Genomic DNA, 16966 nt, shown 5'->3' on the forward strand with positions numbered 1-16966 from the left:
ACTGTTAAAAATTTGGTATCAATGGCGGACTAGTAACAGGCTTACAGATTTTGTGCACACATATTGCTAACTCCAGCGTCCCCCGAAACCCACCTAACCACACCCTGCAAACCCACCCCACCAGCACAACCCACCCCACCCCCGCAAGACAACCCCACCCCCGCAACCCACCCACTTCCCATCCTAACAATTCTTAGGTATATACAAGGGTCATTCTGCATCGTGTCGTTCCTCAACAAACAATGTCTCTTGTGGATATAACCCACATTCTTCAAAAGTCTTAGCACCATCTAATGAAGTAACCTGGAAGAAAAAAAAAACAAACATCTTAGTTTTGCTTAATTATGATACAGTACATACATAAATACTGTTTTTTTCTTTACATATACAAAATATCACCAGAATAATATTATCTCATTGGTAAAAATGATCGTTAATGTGTTTTGCTGTTAATGATTTGTTTTGGGTATCGTGTATAGTAAACAATGAATATGCTATGTGCTTTCTAGACGTGGCAAAATGAGGAAAACCACATTTTTTATCTTTAGGCTCTGTCTACACTATCAAACTTTATGTGACAAAAGAAAATGTGATTTGCCCATATATGGACATTATGACATCATATCACTACCATATTTAAGCATATCACTACCATATTTGGGCACATCACAAACTAGTTTGATAGGTTTAGGTGTAAGAGGGGAACTTACATCTCTTTTTGGCCATGTAGTTAGTAGTTTATATTCTTCTGTACGATAACCTTTTGAACCAATGAAGTAAAACAAAGTCTCTAGCGCATGATTGCCATAAAATCTACGGATTAGGGTCTCTCCATTAGGTAGCCTCATTCTGAGCGTGCTCACACCATCTTTAATATCGGCGGGTGGTTCTTCCGATACTTGTTGTTCTAGGGATAATCTCATTGCCTAAGAAAAAATTGGATTATTTTTTAATTGACAACCAGATAATGCAGACAATATCGAACTCAAAAGACAATTTATCCTAATGAAATAACGATAAATATATTATAAGGACTGGATGATTAACTCACCATGGAAAGAGATCACATGATATGACTGAAGCAGTCAGCCAATTAGCAAAACACCAATTACACACATTTTTCAATATTTAAAATATATTTTTATGAATGTCAACTACTTACCTCTTCATTTTGTTCACGTTCTTTTCGTTCTCTATCCTCTCGTTGTTGTTTCTCTCGTTCTTCTCTTTCTGTCCTTTCTTTTTCTTCTGCCTTTGCTCGATCGGCTATAAGCGATTCTTGATAGGCTGCATCTTGTTCTTGTCTAAGTCGTTCAGCTTCGAAACGCTCAGACTGTAAAGTGAAAATTAAAAGAAACTTTGCTTTGCAGACCCTGCTAGTTTTAAAAGATTGGAGACAATTTCAAAAGCCGGCGAGCAGTCTTAAAGTAACAAGTAAACTGAAATTGCATTTTCTCAACAAATACTTGTCCAAAAAACTTTCATTTTTATACAAGAGACAAGACTTATAAGTTGTGATTTGTAATTTTAAAACATAATTGTTATGCATGAAATTGCTGACATTTTAAAATTGTACACATGCATGATTATGTATAACTTACATCTTCTGCCATAGATACAGATCTTTGATGATTGAATACATCAACAGAATGTATCAACGCTGTCATCATTTCATCTAACGATGTGTTTCCTGAAATATTAAAAATAGTTAATATCAATTTATTTATTTATGCTAATGAGGTGCCTTTTGCCAAACATTGACGCAATATTAATTTTTTTTATTATTATTATTACAAATTCTGCGGTTTGTTTTTAAAAGTACCCTCTATAGTTTTGTGTGTTTTTTCGATTTGTATAGTGTCCTCTATAGTTGTGCAATTTTCGATTTGTATACTGCCCCCTAAATTTTTATGTTATTCAGTTTTCAGGAACAAAAACATATAAAACAGAACAGTGGTGCAGTACCCTCAGGATTGCCATGAGTGTAAAGCACTATCAAATTGGCTCTCCATATAAAAAATGTCGTGTATTTTTTCCAATTTGCATGTTTTGCTTTCCTCATTGCTCCTAATATTTCAAGTTTCCAAGTTAGGACTTCTGAATTTTTTTTTTTATATAATGAAAATATGAAATATCTGCCCTGCTCCTCACCCTGTGATATTGAAAATACTTCTGCATTTGACCTAGACTTCATAACAATGAGAATGATAGGGAACTGGTCGTCTTGTATATTGCGTACTGTTGATGCTGCCATGCTGCCAAAGTGTTCTGTACACATATTTAATAACCTGCACATAATAAAGAACATTACTAATAAATCATTGTAAAAATGTTAAAGTGTAAATCAGCACATATTACAAACACTTTTGATAACAAAGTTTTAAGCTACAGTAAAGATATCATAAGAACTAGACTTGTATGAAGGCAGCTGTATTAAAGAAATTGGTTAAAAACATTTTTTTTATATTTTATGTGGCCAAGGATTATCAGTAATAAATTAATCACTGTTCTATCAGATAGGTGGGGATATTTTATGAAGTGACCAGTTCACCGGGGTAACCCCTTACTCGTCTTGAATGATGAACTGGGCTCTTCAACTGTGTACACTGGACCTACGGTTTATAGTTCGTATCCAAGATATCTAATAACATGCACATGATAAAGAACACAAACCAATAAATAAGGAAGCAGTTAGCCTCGAACCCATGCCAATATTGTTGGCTCTTTAGGTACGGTAAACGGCGCCCCTGCCTTAACCGCGCTGCCATTTCGACTCGCTCCTCATGTATTAAAAACAATGTTGAGACGTATAATGAACAATCCTTCATGGTAATACCAAAGGATAGAATATTCAATAATAAACATGCACTTTATAATAAGCACTGACCTTGCTTTGTTTATGTCCAGCGTTAAATCCCATGCCCAGGTCACAAAATGATGGCTAAGATAAGACACGATGCTTTCTGAACATAACAATTGACTACAAAATACATTAACCTGTACACTACGATCATGATGCAGGTATATTGCTAAAGGTTTCCTCTGTAAAATAGATAAAAAATAAAAGAAATGTCAGCGACCTGTCAACCGAGCAAGTATACTTCAAGAAAAAAAAATGTGTGAGAAATTGATTTTGAGAATAGGTTGAGAAATCATCTTGTATCATCGAGGCATTTGCTGGCATTGACTACTTTTAAAGATGTATTGTTTCCAAAAAAACATGAAAAAAGAAGATCAATAAAAAAGAATTTGAATAGGCCATTTCGCAATTTTAATCAAGTTAATCACTTCTGTAGAATAAAAACTACAAAAGATTTCAGTTATAAAAACACAAAATAAACATTAATTAAACCAAAACCAATTTTTTTAATTACAGTTTTTTTCAGGTGCATAATTTTTTTCCGATCCAATTTTTTTTTTTTTCAAAGTTAATAACTATTATGTGACATTAAAATGGCATGTTGAACAAAAACATTTAAACAAATTATTTTTTCAGAGGTGTTTGACAAGAATATATTAACCAAACTTTAACTTTACTCACATCAACTAATTGTGGTTTAAAAGCTTCCTTTGTGGCATCATCTAATGAACCTAAAAAGAAGAATGGATGGGTTTGCCCGTAACGTTCCTCAAATTCTTGTGTAAAAAAAGTTAGTGCTTCAGTGGGATCATCAATTCCTGATGGTACTGAAAATCAAAACAAATAAATAAAATCAACAATAGTCAATAATTATATAACAATAATATATTAACATTAATTTATAAACAATAATCAATAAACATTGTTGTAAATCACAATCATCTAAAATTTAACGTAAAGCTTTAGTTTTTATCAAAATGTAATCATTTAATAATGAGAGAGTGATAAATATGAAGAACTCATGCTCATGCAACCAAACCATTTAAAAAAAATGCAAAAGCTATCATAATATTGATGTGCAGATAAATGTTAATTAGTTTGTCATTTTTGGTGCATCTCTCCATCTCTGCTACCAGCAACAAAATAATAATAATAAAAATTACCGTAATAATAACAGAAATTTATATAGCGCAAATTAAAAAATGAAATCAAAGGCGCTGTGTGCAAATAAAGCAAGGTCAATACAAACTCTGAAAAAGGTGTGTTGATTAACATTTGCCAGAAATCACTTAAATTATAGGACAAATTAGCATTACTTACATAAAGGTTTAAATTTATGAGATTGGCCATTATTGTCATCACCAAAAAACTGTGCATCATCGTCTAAATCAAGAGTATCTGTTGCATCTTCAAACTCATCACTATCTGTGACAACATCTTCATCATCTTCTGATTTCTTTAAAAAAAAAAAGATTATAATATTTACAATTAACAGCTGATTCTATTTTTTAGTCATAAAAAAGCATTAAAAGCTCTGTCTACACTATCAAAACTTATGGACAACAAAATGCCCATATATGGACATGATGATGTCATATCACTACCATATTTGTCACAGTAGTTTGATAGTGCAGACAGAGCTTAAAACATTACAATAAAACAACTTTAAAGCTAGTACACAATGCAAGAATGCGACGTATCCATGCAAAGTGTCGTAAGAACATGACACATCTTACCAGTAGGGACCGGACACCGTTTTCTGCTTTGCATATGTTGCAAGAGGGGGGTGGGAAATTGATAGTATTTTCTTAAGCTCTGTCTACACTATCAAACTTTATGTGATGCGCCCATATATGGACATGGTAATGTCATATCATATAAGCATATCGCTACCATATTTGGGCACATCACTTTTTTGTAAAACTAGTTTGATAGTGTAGACAAAGTTTTACGTTTTGTTTTGTATTATTTATTTATACTGGGAGACCGCTTCAGTCAAAGACTGGTGTTCCAGAGAGCCCAGATTATGATCAGTGGCTGTGATGTACTAGTACACCAGGGTAACCCACTACTTGTCACGAAAGATGTATTTTACACTGGACCTACGGTTTATAGATATTATATAATTATAATACTTACATGTGGTTTTGTATGGTTTTCCTGTTTTCGACAAAATGTTAACCTATGATTTGGAAAGTTAAAATTGCAGTCAGCTAATGTCAACTGAAAAAAAAAGAAAATAAAAATAAATTTTATATAGTTTGAATTGAATAAAAATGTACTTGGTAAAAGTAACCCTGGACACGCATTCCTTTCTGAGTATGCCACAAATTATATTTTCTGAATAAATCATTTTTATTGGTTATCCGCACTTGGCGGATAACCCCTTGTTATTGTCAGGATCTTTTTTTTTTTTTTTTTTTTCTATGTTCTTCTTTCTTTCCCAGAATTTTGTTGCTAGTGTATCTCTAAATCTTCTCAACATAACATTGTATAACTTTATCAGAAGATTGACCTCTATCTGAAGATGTCGTAATAAGGTTTTCGGTCTCGTCCGAGTTGCGCAGCATAAGTTACGCGCGATTTTATGAATTTCAATGATTGATCATAGATTAAAAACCAAAAGTCATTTTGTATTGACACTTGGTGAAAATTTAAGTCATATGAAGGGAAACTTTCTATGGATTAAAAATGGCATGTTTCACAGAAAGTTACGCGCGCACGCTCGTTTAAAATTTCAAAATGCGAAAAATCAACTTCTAATCAACTTTCTACACGTTTCATGTCATTTTGAGCGTTTCAAAAATTCCCACGGCCGCGCATTTTTTTTACGCGTGCGTGCGCATGTAGCGCAAAAAACATCTATTTTTGCCTGATTTTTGTTTTTTCAGCCTTTTTTAGTAATTTTACCAACTTTCAAACAATTTTCACTTAAAATCACGTCATACGAGCACATAGAATTGGACAATTTGCGTGCGTTTTTTATGAAAAAGTTAAAAAATTTGTGAAAATTATGCCTTTCTTAAAACAGTCATAGATTGTAAACTACGTGGTGAACTTTTTTAAAATTACATATTCTGGAAGTTGATGAGTTGTAGATATCGAATCATGCATCGATATGGCTAACCGGACATTGTGACATCATCGTATGGCCACTCGAATATGAAATATAGGATTTTTGTCTCTTTCGTCATAGCTCGTCACATTGAATAGAGCGCATCTCCTTTATTCGTATTCCAATTCCCTCAATTTTTTTATTATTGTCTAGGTCAATCGATTATCTTTTGCATGATTCACCATTTTTAAAATTGTGATGACGTCATCATGTTCAAAAGCGTTAATAACTTTGGTCACTTATTTTCACCTATTCTGCACTGTATGTAGTACGTATACAGGATATAGTGTATACTGTATATACTTAGACGGGACACAAAATAGAGAGCACACTGAAATTGTTTCAATGGCATAATCGTTTTTCTTTGCGCAATATTCTAACGTATGATGTGCCGTGGCCTTTGCGCTGCGGATAACCTAACTCGTCCGAAGTGACGAGTTCAAATCTAGTTTGGATTTCATTTTGTTTTTTTTTGTTTTTTCGTTCTACTGAAACTTGAAAGTTTATCAATTTGATCTCTAGTGTGTACAGTTAAGGACTGGTGCCGTTCCACTGTACCACGCTGAGAAAGAGTTATTAATCAATCGCATTTGAACAATGCCATGGAAGCCCCAGTGGTCTAATGGTTAGGACATCTGCATATCAAGCAGAAGGTTCCGGGTTCGAATCTCGGTTGGGGCAGCTTTTCTCATTCTCACACATTTCCTTATATTTATCATTGCTAAATGATCAACTAATATTCAGTATATCAACAGACGGTTTAAAATCTGTTCTATAATAATATATATTTACAAATCGATGAATAAAGTTTGTCAGTCAGTGAGTGTTTCAATTTTCTGACAATGTAATGTGTATAAAAAGTCACTAAAATACCGTGTCATCTCCATTGGCTTGTGGCCAATCTAACCAATTTTGATGTCGAACTGCTACAGATGTTAATGTGTGAACATCTATTTTAACTTCTCTTATAGTCTTGTTAGCTGGATAAGAAACTTGCCGTTCTTCTCCTGTGTCTTTGTCTACAATCACTAATTCAAATCTCTGTAGAACTTCAATTTGTTCCCTGAAAGCAAAATTGTATCTCTCAGTAAGCATGAAAAAGTGTATAAATAATAAAGTTATACATTGTTTACCCGGAGAATAAACATTAATAGAGTAGGTCTGCGGTACACCACACATTTCTATAACTTACACAGTACACGGTAGATTTCGTAGTATAAAATCATGGGCCTATAAAAATGTATAGGTCTATGATAAAATTATAAATCTCTTATCTAATTTGTAAACTTGTTACCTGTCTCTACAGCAAAACATTACATAAAAATAAACAACATTATGGACAGTGTATCACAGAGAATAGTAATAAATATACTTTCTTCAAAACAATTTTAAAATATTTTTAAATTCTGAAAAGAAATACAAATTTTAATTTTATTATTGAAGAATTATAAAGTAAATTCATATTTACTGTACGTGATTTGATTCCTCTTTAGCCAATAAAAAGTACATGGCAACAACTTATTTTAAATTTATGACATATGGAAAAGCTATCAGATTACTATCCAATAAGCATAAAGAAAGGTGACATAATATTCTATTTATCCAATAAAGAGATTCAAAATTCTATGACATAATCATAAGTTATAAAACAACCAATCAAACTGCTTACAATTGTATGACATAATGGGACAATTATAAATCAACAAATCACTGAGCAATCGATATATGCAAATTTCTATACAGTATTCGTTTGTTGCAAATTTATTTATCATAAAAACTACAGGTCCATAAAACAACAAAACAATATCAAAATATCTCAATTTATCTCTATAATCAAAAGCCTCAAATAGAGATAACAAACACACCACAAACCCAGTTAAAGTTATAGCCAATCAGCAATCAAATGAACCCAACAACTAAAGGTGTATAGCCAATCAAATGCATGCATGATTACATCATTATTATTTAAATAGAATCAAACAATCCAACTTGGCAGTTACAGTTAAATTAATAACAATACATTCTTAATTGATCCAAGCACTCAAAATGTAATCTTTTTTTGTAAATACCAAACCTGGTTTAGATTTAAATCTTTTGTTAATGTGTTTTTGATAATCTCATAAAGGAATATAATAGTTACTGCAGAAAAATGCAACCAGCATTATTTGTGTCAGATATATATCTGTACCTATGATGTCATACACTATTTATAGACAACACTCAACTAACACACCCACATAAACCTGCCATTGATTAAGCTTTCAGTAAAATAATATAAAGCATTACAGAAAATAATTGTTGTAGTTACAAAGTTAATGAAAAAGCCTACACTAGATTTGTGATGTACAGTAACACAATAGAGTGGGTATAATGCACCTATCAGTATCACATAGAATGCCTAGGTTTTATTTAATAAAGTGCATTATGAACTAGAGAATAAAAGCTATCTAGCCATTATTTGGTGACCTTGGAATATTAAGTTAGTTTTACTATTTTTAGTTGGGTAACAAAACATTATTATGTTCACCCTCACAAAACATTGGATTTTTAGAATCTTAGGATTCCTATTTTAAAGCAATACTTTGCTATGGAATAAAATACTTAAATATTTGGTATAGATAATTAAAAAGTTAAATTTCTGAATACATTACAGTAATAAACTTACTCGTCATTTTGGTTTTCTTCTATAGAGTCAGTTTCTGGTATATCTGGTGTTAGCAAGTATAATTTGTTATACAGTGGTAAGTGAAGACTTGATAAAAGATCCTATTAAAAATAAAAATATGTATTATAAATGACATTGACAGGTCATAGGTCAATTGATTATACCTTGTTTAGTGCTATAGGATAATGATGTTTTGTTATCATTCCTTTTGTCATTTATATTTGTCTATTATTATTAACCAGAAGATGAATAGATAAAGTTATATGAGTGTGTCACCAAATACTAGGTCAAGGAATACAAAAGGACAATAGAACCTTTGTTTTACGTTCCCTGAATTTACGTACGCTTAATAAAATGACCGCTCATTTTTATTAATTTATTACATAAATAGTGTATTATTATACAGCCATGACTATTTATACATTCCCTTTACAGAGCAGCGACTGTTTTTATTGATTAAAAATACAAGAACATTTATTTTTTATTTATAACATTTTATTTAAACATCACACAGCCGGCATACAATTTCCTAGTTAGGCTTCACAACTAGGCTTCACATCTAGCTAGGCCTAGCCTGGCCTATATTAGTCTAGTCCTAGCTAGTAAACACTGCATGCTTAAAAAGAGTTGGCGACCATGGCAGCCTTTTTAGCTACAATTTAAGTATTTGGGGTCAAATTATGGTCAACCTGGATTTTATAAATCCCATATTTTACGTACGTATTTCGGTACGTATAATGAAGGTTTTACTGTAGATTTGAGCGGCATTTACAAAACTGAGTAAAATTTTGATTAGAATTGTTTGTGTTGAAGAGAATAATATAAGTGTTTTATTCTTCAAGTACATACAGTCAACATTTCCATTTCCTGAACATAAATCATAAAAAATTCAAAATCTAACTTCATCAGTTCCTTTTCCCATAAACCACATGATATTGATAATTGTTTACTGAGAAGTTTCCCTCAAATTACTGCAACAAACTCCCATAGGAAAAACCATTTTTAAGAAGTACAGTTAAAAAAAAGATGTTTTTGGTTTGGTAGAATTTCCATAATTAAATTACAAAATGAGGAAGTCAGTATATTTCCAACTTTGTAGCAGAATTAAGTGAAGAAATGTTACAGTGTAATATAAACATTAAAACAGTATTAGACAATATACTCACGTTATCTTTTGCTATAATTCTACCCGCTCCCCAGCCTCGTACATCCATCAGTAATATTGGTATATTTAGTTCTTCATTCAACAGTTTTTTAATTGTTGCTGTAATGACAAAAACAAACATTTAGTTATTTTCAACAAGATTGTGGTTGTTGACAAATCAAATACTGTTATGAATGTTATTGTTATTAATATCAACTTCTTAATATTATTTTTTTTTGCTAGTATCATATTTATTTATTTGTTCTCATATTTTTTATTTTCTTTTTCAATTGTATGTGGAAGGGGAAAAAGCAGTTAGCTTTCCCAATTTATATTGTAACAATTATATATTATTATGTATCTTCTTTAGCAAAATTAAATGTGAATAAATGAATGAATGAAAATAGTAAAACACTGAATTCTCTTTATGTATGTGTTTTTTTCTCTTTATGTGAAGTTACACTTGTTTTATTTTATCTGAATGAAAGTGATATAATATTAAGTTCATTATTAGTATTCAACAGTTATTTAACTGCTGCTGAAATAACAGAAAGTTATTTTGAACAACTTCAGGAGTGGTTGACAGAATCTTGACAGATCAAATAGATTAAATGTATTTAATATGTGTACTGTCTCTTTGGAGTTACCCTTGTTTTATTTTAGCTGATTGTGGTATTTGTTTAGTTATTTAACTGTTGCTATAATAATAAAAATGTTTTTAACAACTGTGGTTATCTTTTAAACAAATATAGTTTATATTATAAAATATTTCAATCACTTTTATTTTATTAGAGTTCTTAATTTTAAAAATGTTAATTTTTAAAAGCAAACTACAGGTTGTCAAAAGCATTATACCTTGAACACAAAGTACAATGGAATACAGTTATTAATAAGCAGAATTGAGTTGACCTTCACTACTAACAAACTGTAGATAACATACAAGAAGCATAATGCATTGTAATGCAATATCCTTCCTGTCTGTGTGTGATATATAAAAGCCTTGTTTTGTTTTTACTAACAACAGCAGTAACAAATTCTGAATTTTCTGAATGAATAACTATAAATCAACGTTCTGCAAACCATAGTGGGGCTGAGGTGAGGACTATTTTGGTGGTTTGGCCACGGCTAGGTACTGGATTAAACCCGGATTTTAGGCCGCATAATATAAAAGTTATGCATTTATATAACTAACTCTGGGATAAAATCCACCTTCAAATCTGAAGTAATGTAAATTATGCCATAATTTATTATCTAAGGTTTTAAATAAGTACTGGTATTTGGTATTTTAATATTATTATTTAATTTATTGGGTTTTTATTTATTGTTTCGCTGTAAGAAAACAATAACAAATATAAAAATGAAAAAGAAATATACGTTTTGAACTCAAGCAATCACAATCCTAAAAGTTCACAACAAAAACAGTGCCATCCGAGTATAATAAAATAATATCATATATTTACATACAGTACTGTACAGACACAAGAAATTAACCCCGTTTTCATTAGAATTCCATTTTAAAATTTGAAGCAATCAAAGAAAAATTATTATTTGATTTATTTATGCTAAGAAATATTTTGAAAACTAATAAAAAGCCTTGTACACTTACAATACTACAGTACTGGTCAGAGTACTTTCAACATTCCCACTCGTTTTTTCCTGCTGTTTTTCTGGAGTGTTTGTGGACCCATCGCTGAATTGTTGATTGACATTTACTATTTCTAAAATAAATTACTAGTTTTTCACGCTAATAACGTGATACACGAACGACAAGACTTCAGGATAAACTGCTAGCCGAAAAGCCGTTTATGCATGGATTGTGACCTTAATGTATTACTCGAGGATATCGACGCTCGGTCAATACGAGAGTAATGTTGAAAGTCCTCTGACCAGTACTGTATATAATATTTGATAAGATTTACTTTCAAAGAGTTGTGTAGTAGCAATAGTTTTAAACACCATAAGATGTGTGAATAACTTACAAACTGCCATGGAGTCTTCAACTCTTAAATGAATTCTTCTGTCTCTGTACTCCACATCAAATTGAAGTCGTCTGATCCTAGTAGAGGGCGGTGAATCAAAAGCTGCTGATGTACATGCGCCGTTGTTGGGTGGCGAGAAACTTGTTGTAGGAACCCTAAAATAATATTTACATTTAGTCTTTTTAAAACCTATTTATTCATTTAAACTTTTCAAAACACTGAACTGAATTTCCATAAAATTAACTTTCCAAAAGCTGTACAAACCCTGACAAATTTATTTTACAAAACTTACTTGACTACTGATGGAGTCAGGTCTATCATTTCAGTGTCCGGGACATCTTGACCATGACCGTCGGGCACCAGTACACTATTAACGGCTTGTTGTAGGTTCCAGTCCGACTGTTCTAAGTGTGCTAAAGATTCTTCAAAATCGCTTATTCCAGTACAAGCCTAGATATTATATAACAACACAAATACTGAAATGTGCAAGCAATCATGTAATTAATACCAGGGTTGGCATTTATCAATATTTGCTTATATTTTTGCTTAAGCTGAAATATTTAAGAAGTGCTTAAGCAATAACTTAAGCAATATTTATCAAACCATCTTAGCAGAAAAATTGTCTTAGGTAAATTTTACTATGCTCAGCAACCCTTGGCAGCCGATACAGTTTTCTAAAATTAACTGCTGGTTAGTAAAATTGGTCGTACATGTCCCGAAATATAGTTTGGTTTTGAGTTTCCAAAGATTTTGGTACTGTATTGGGACAGTATTACTATTTTTATATTGTATTATTATTAAAAATTATAAATAGTAATACAGTCAACTCTCCCAATACCGGACACCTTTGGGCCGGCCAAATAAGTCTGGTTTTCCGGAAAGTCTGGTATTCGGAATGTGTTTTTAATGGTAAATATAAATTTGGGACCTTTTGGTCCTCAAAAAAAGTCTGGTATTGGGAGAGTTTCTGGTTTTCAGAGAGTCCGGTATTGGGAGAGTTGACTGTATAATAATAATTTGTTATTCTGCAAAATGAGTATGGTACGCTGATGAAATGAATGACATTTTCTAGGTTGATATTATCACTATTCTTTCAAAACCTTGTATCTCTATTTTTCTGACATTGTTGGTTGGGTTATTATTGTACCCTACCCCTAGGCCTATAGGGCCTAGCTAGGTGTTATTTTTTTATTTTTAGTAGGGTATTTACTATTATTAGTACCGTTAGTAGTTTAGCCTAGGCCTAACTAGTTAGGCCAAGCTAGTTACCTTAGTACTGAACACAATTGTATTTGACACATCCTAAATATAGTGAATTTATATACAGTTTATACCACCACAAGACCACCAACTAGGCCTAGGCCTAGTCTAGTCTAGCCCCCACGGATAAATCGGTAAGGGCAGTTCAGGACGTTATGTCTGTTTTTGTTTGTCATCATGATACCAGTCAATTTACCTGGCAATATATTTACATATACACCAACAAAACTTTATAATAAAACGTTAAACGATTATTCATATGTTACTTTATTGATCTATCTGCTTTATATTTATGTATAAATGGATAATTCCCAATTTACACTGCTTCTTTTTACCTGAAAATCAGCTAGAATTTCATCCCTGTTCGTCGCCATTTTGTGATATGCGCATGCGTATACAGAATTATGACAGCAGTTATTAAATCCATTGTGTTTTTTGTGTGGGTACAAAATGTGATGACGTAACCTTCTAAAAAATTATATTCGTCATAATCTGGCCCTCTGTTGTTTATTTCATTTTGGCCTGTTCAGACTTGAAGATAATGAACTGCTATTTTCGGAAGTACAGTTTAGAACTTAACAATAGCAAGAAATCAAACATATATAAATGGAACTAACGTCGTTCTGGTATCTGATTCAGTGTAGTTTTGAGCTGTCAACACAAAACATTATTTTTGTCTGCTGTCAATAGTACATTTGAATTTAGTGGATTGAATTTATTCAGAGCAGCCTGATTTCTAGTCTGTACCCTATTACTATTATAAGCCTAGCCTATACTATTTTATATCTCAATTTACGCAGATTATGGAATTAGAATGAGATCGCTTCAAATCGGCTACCGTGAGGTAAGTCTTATAATATTGTTAAATCTAGACAATTGTTGTTAATATACAATCATAAATAAATCAATAAATAACATGGGCTATGGGCCAAAGCCCGCTGTCATAATACTTGTAGGCCTACTGGTGGTATGATACTTCCGCGTGATTTTAATTACGGGAAAATACCACCACATGAAACAAGTCTGCGCTTGCGTGATCCTTCCTTCATTCGCGAACGCACGTACGTACCTCCTCCTTTACGTTGCTCGTGTCTTCTGAATAACGTGAATTCGTTCAGCAATTGATAAAATCTTACGGCGTCTGACGATAATTATGGCAGTTGATGACAGATCCAGGCTGTGTAGGGAGGGGGTGGTGGGTACGAGGGTCAAGAATACGAGAGGAGGACACGCCAAGTCTTTTTTTCCCCAATGTTTACTTCAAAACAATTGCGGCACATTTAGAAAGACCGCGCACACAGGAAAAACATAGGCCTAATCTAATAATAATGGAAATTTGTAAGGCGCAAGCATCCGTCTAAAAAAAAGACGCCCACTGCGCTAACTTTTTAATCATATTTGTTTAGTCTAATGCTTACGTAAAACGGTAAACGGAAAAATTGACCAGATATGATGCCTCCACTGAGCATAGCTCACAGCGCCCGACCGGAACTGATGTTTTACTCCAATTGCCTCGTCCTTCGGATGGAATGTGAAGCCATCGGTCACGTGTACACATAGTGCACGTTAAAGAACTTGGTTGGCCTACACTATTCGAAATAAAAACAAGGCCATATACATGGCTGAAGTCGCGTGCTCAAGTTAGTGTTTACCGACCAACCGACCGACCGAAATCGGGCTGTAGAGTCGCGTTGCACGCGACTAAAAAATGCAAGGGATCGTCTCCAGTGTGGTAGGCGCTGCACTGCTGGCTGTCATGGGTCCGTGGAGGGCCAGTTAAGTTTCCAGTTAAGCTTGAGGAGTCAGACCAAAAATAAATACATTTTATTTCTTTATTTTTTATTGGAGGCTTTTGATGCTCCTTGTTGTTAAGGAAACGCTACTTTACTGAGTTCGGATGATTGGCAGCACCATGGAAAATCCACAGGAAAACCCCAATCCATTAACAATTGCTGTGGTTTCTGGAGATTTAAATGAAGTAAGATCTCTATTGCAAGCGGGATTTCCAGTGAATTCAAAGAATAAGTACCGACACACGGCTTTACAGGTAGTTTGTATTGTAGAATTACGCCGTCATAACAATTTCAAGAAACTTGCGTTTAATGTATTTTATGGTTATTGGAGAAATTCTTCAAGTCAAACCAATGCTTAGCCCCTCTCTCTCAGCGCTTCAGATTATTAATTTTATCTGTAAATTTTGGATCAAATAGGCTACATACCATAAACGTTGTACGAGTCCCAGTTATTTCTGCGACCAGAAGAAGTCCGGCGGCCAACATGCGCGCGCCCTTTCTGTGTGTTTTTAAATGAGGATAAAGGTCTGTACTAATTCAATCAATCTAACATTTATTTTTTAACATTCACCTAGGCCGTGTCGATTTCTAATTTTAAAATGGTGCAACTTCTACTTGAACACGGAGCAAATCCGAACCTTCGTGAACCAGTTACGGGATGCATTCCGCTTCACGATGCCGCGAGATCAGGTGCTACGACTACATTGGAATTGCTGCTGGAATACGGAGCAGATGCGAACAAACAAGACGAAGCCGGAAGAGATACTCCTGCACACATAGCAGCAAGGAAAGGACATTTAGAGGTGAGCTAAATTAGCCGATTATTATCATCACTTGATCTATATATGAAAATCAAGATTGACAAAAACGATAGGGTAAATAAATCGAACCGGTAACAGTACAAATCATGTTGTTTATGCACCACCTGCAAACAATATTATTTGAGCAGACTGGTGGTGAACCATCAGTGTGCACACTTTGAATGTTGGTGTGGGTGGGTGGGTTAATCGCGATTGGGCCCCACAGATCTTTCCCATCAGGGAATTTGTTCTCATTTGGAGAGAGACATTTTTGCGGCTACAAAGTAGCTGTCGGTCGATATGCATAGTCGTTCTTCCGGCCTATCAAGATCTGCTCTCTCCCGATTTTTTGGTAAAGACGTAGCAAATCTAAGCAATCCGCGTGAAAGCTTGAAAGTTGACCATAGCAACTGTGGCGAATTCACTGATTAAAGTCGCAACGCAAGGGTGTTGACCAATGACAAGCGAGAGTTCAAATAATCCATCGCTAGTGATTGGTCTCTCACTTACGTTGCGTTACGTCTTGCGTTGCGTCTCTAGTGGGAACCAAGCATTATAAGCTGACGCTTTAGATTGCGCGAACAAGTGGAAAATCGGCTTTAGGTTTGCAGCTGTCTTTACCATGGTTGTCAAGTGCGCTTCAACAGTGTCTGACTGCCAATTTGGCTATAAAATTATTCATCTATTTTCAGGCATTCAAGATGTTATGTCACCGAACTGATATGACCATCAGAAACCATAATGGTCAAACACCATTGTCAATTGCTGACCAACACAACGAGTTAAGAAACTGGATAAAAGAAAACACTGATCTCGGACATGTGTCATTGAAATTAAACAAAATAGACCTAAATATGACGTAAGGACTAGAACTGTAGAATTAGTATAGGCATCAATATGATTCAGGCAATAACTGTATATATTTACGAAGTTTACCCGAATACTTCTTGTCCTCTCCCGGAATTTATTTAGAGAACGTGATTTTAATATTTTTGTTGATTCTATTTTATATTTTAATCTAATAATGAATTATTCAATAAAATAACATATATTTAAGATATTTTTTTTCTACTTTATAAAATAGAATAGTAATATTATTCGCAAATTTAACTTCTTTCTTTACTCGTCCATTGCTTTAAATAAGTAACTGTGTTTGTCTGGGAATCTTTTATATTCTTTTGAAGATGTTTTATTATATAGTATGTTTTAAATTTATATAAAAATGAAATGCATTTATTCGACTGTTTTCACTCATAATAATAGATATAAGTATTAATAATAGAGCACTAATTGTATTTATAATAGAACATCATAAATCATGTATCACAATTATTATATTACTGCAGTAGG

The 16966-nt window shown here is 33.2% G+C and overlaps 2 protein-coding genes and 1 non-coding gene across 3 annotated transcripts; 2 read left to right on the forward strand and 1 right to left on the reverse strand.

The window, feature by feature from the left end:
* Positions 1 to 167: 167 nt before the first annotated feature.
* LOC140051689 (FAS-associated factor 1-like) lies at positions 168 to 13420 on the reverse strand. Its single transcript, XM_072096982.1, has 15 exons — positions 13359 to 13420; positions 12056 to 12213; positions 11764 to 11918; positions 9807 to 9904; positions 8641 to 8741; positions 6849 to 7038; positions 5000 to 5083; positions 4181 to 4316; positions 3542 to 3687; positions 2888 to 3042; positions 2152 to 2288; positions 1602 to 1690; positions 1163 to 1333; positions 711 to 926; positions 168 to 303 (listed from the first exon to the last, which is right to left on the reverse strand). Exons 1-15 carry the CDS (start codon positions 13395 to 13397, stop codon positions 211 to 213), a joined length of 1968 nt encoding a protein of 655 aa, XP_071953083.1. The 5' UTR covers positions 13398 to 13420; the 3' UTR covers positions 168 to 210.
* Trnad-auc (transfer RNA aspartic acid (anticodon AUC)) lies at positions 6584 to 6656 on the forward strand. The gene has a single exon. It is a non-coding gene; the product is annotated as a tRNA-Asp (tRNA).
* A 152-nt stretch (positions 13421 to 13572) lies between the features above and the next one.
* Positions 13573 to 16918, forward strand: LOC140051690 (cyclin-dependent kinase 4 inhibitor D-like). Its single transcript, XM_072096983.1, has 4 exons — positions 13573 to 13867; positions 14872 to 15070; positions 15392 to 15619; positions 16309 to 16918. The coding sequence occupies exons 2-4, from the start codon at positions 14921 to 14923 to the stop codon at positions 16477 to 16479; spliced, it is 549 nt and encodes a 182-aa protein (XP_071953084.1). The 5' UTR covers positions 13573 to 13867; positions 14872 to 14920; the 3' UTR covers positions 16480 to 16918.
* The last annotated feature ends 48 nt before the right edge of the window (positions 16919 to 16966 follow it).

Source organism: Antedon mediterranea, chromosome 6 (assembly GCF_964355755.1).
Source record: "Antedon mediterranea chromosome 6, ecAntMedi1.1, whole genome shotgun sequence".
Lineage (NCBI taxonomy): Eukaryota > Metazoa > Echinodermata > Crinoidea > Comatulida > Antedonidae > Antedon > Antedon mediterranea.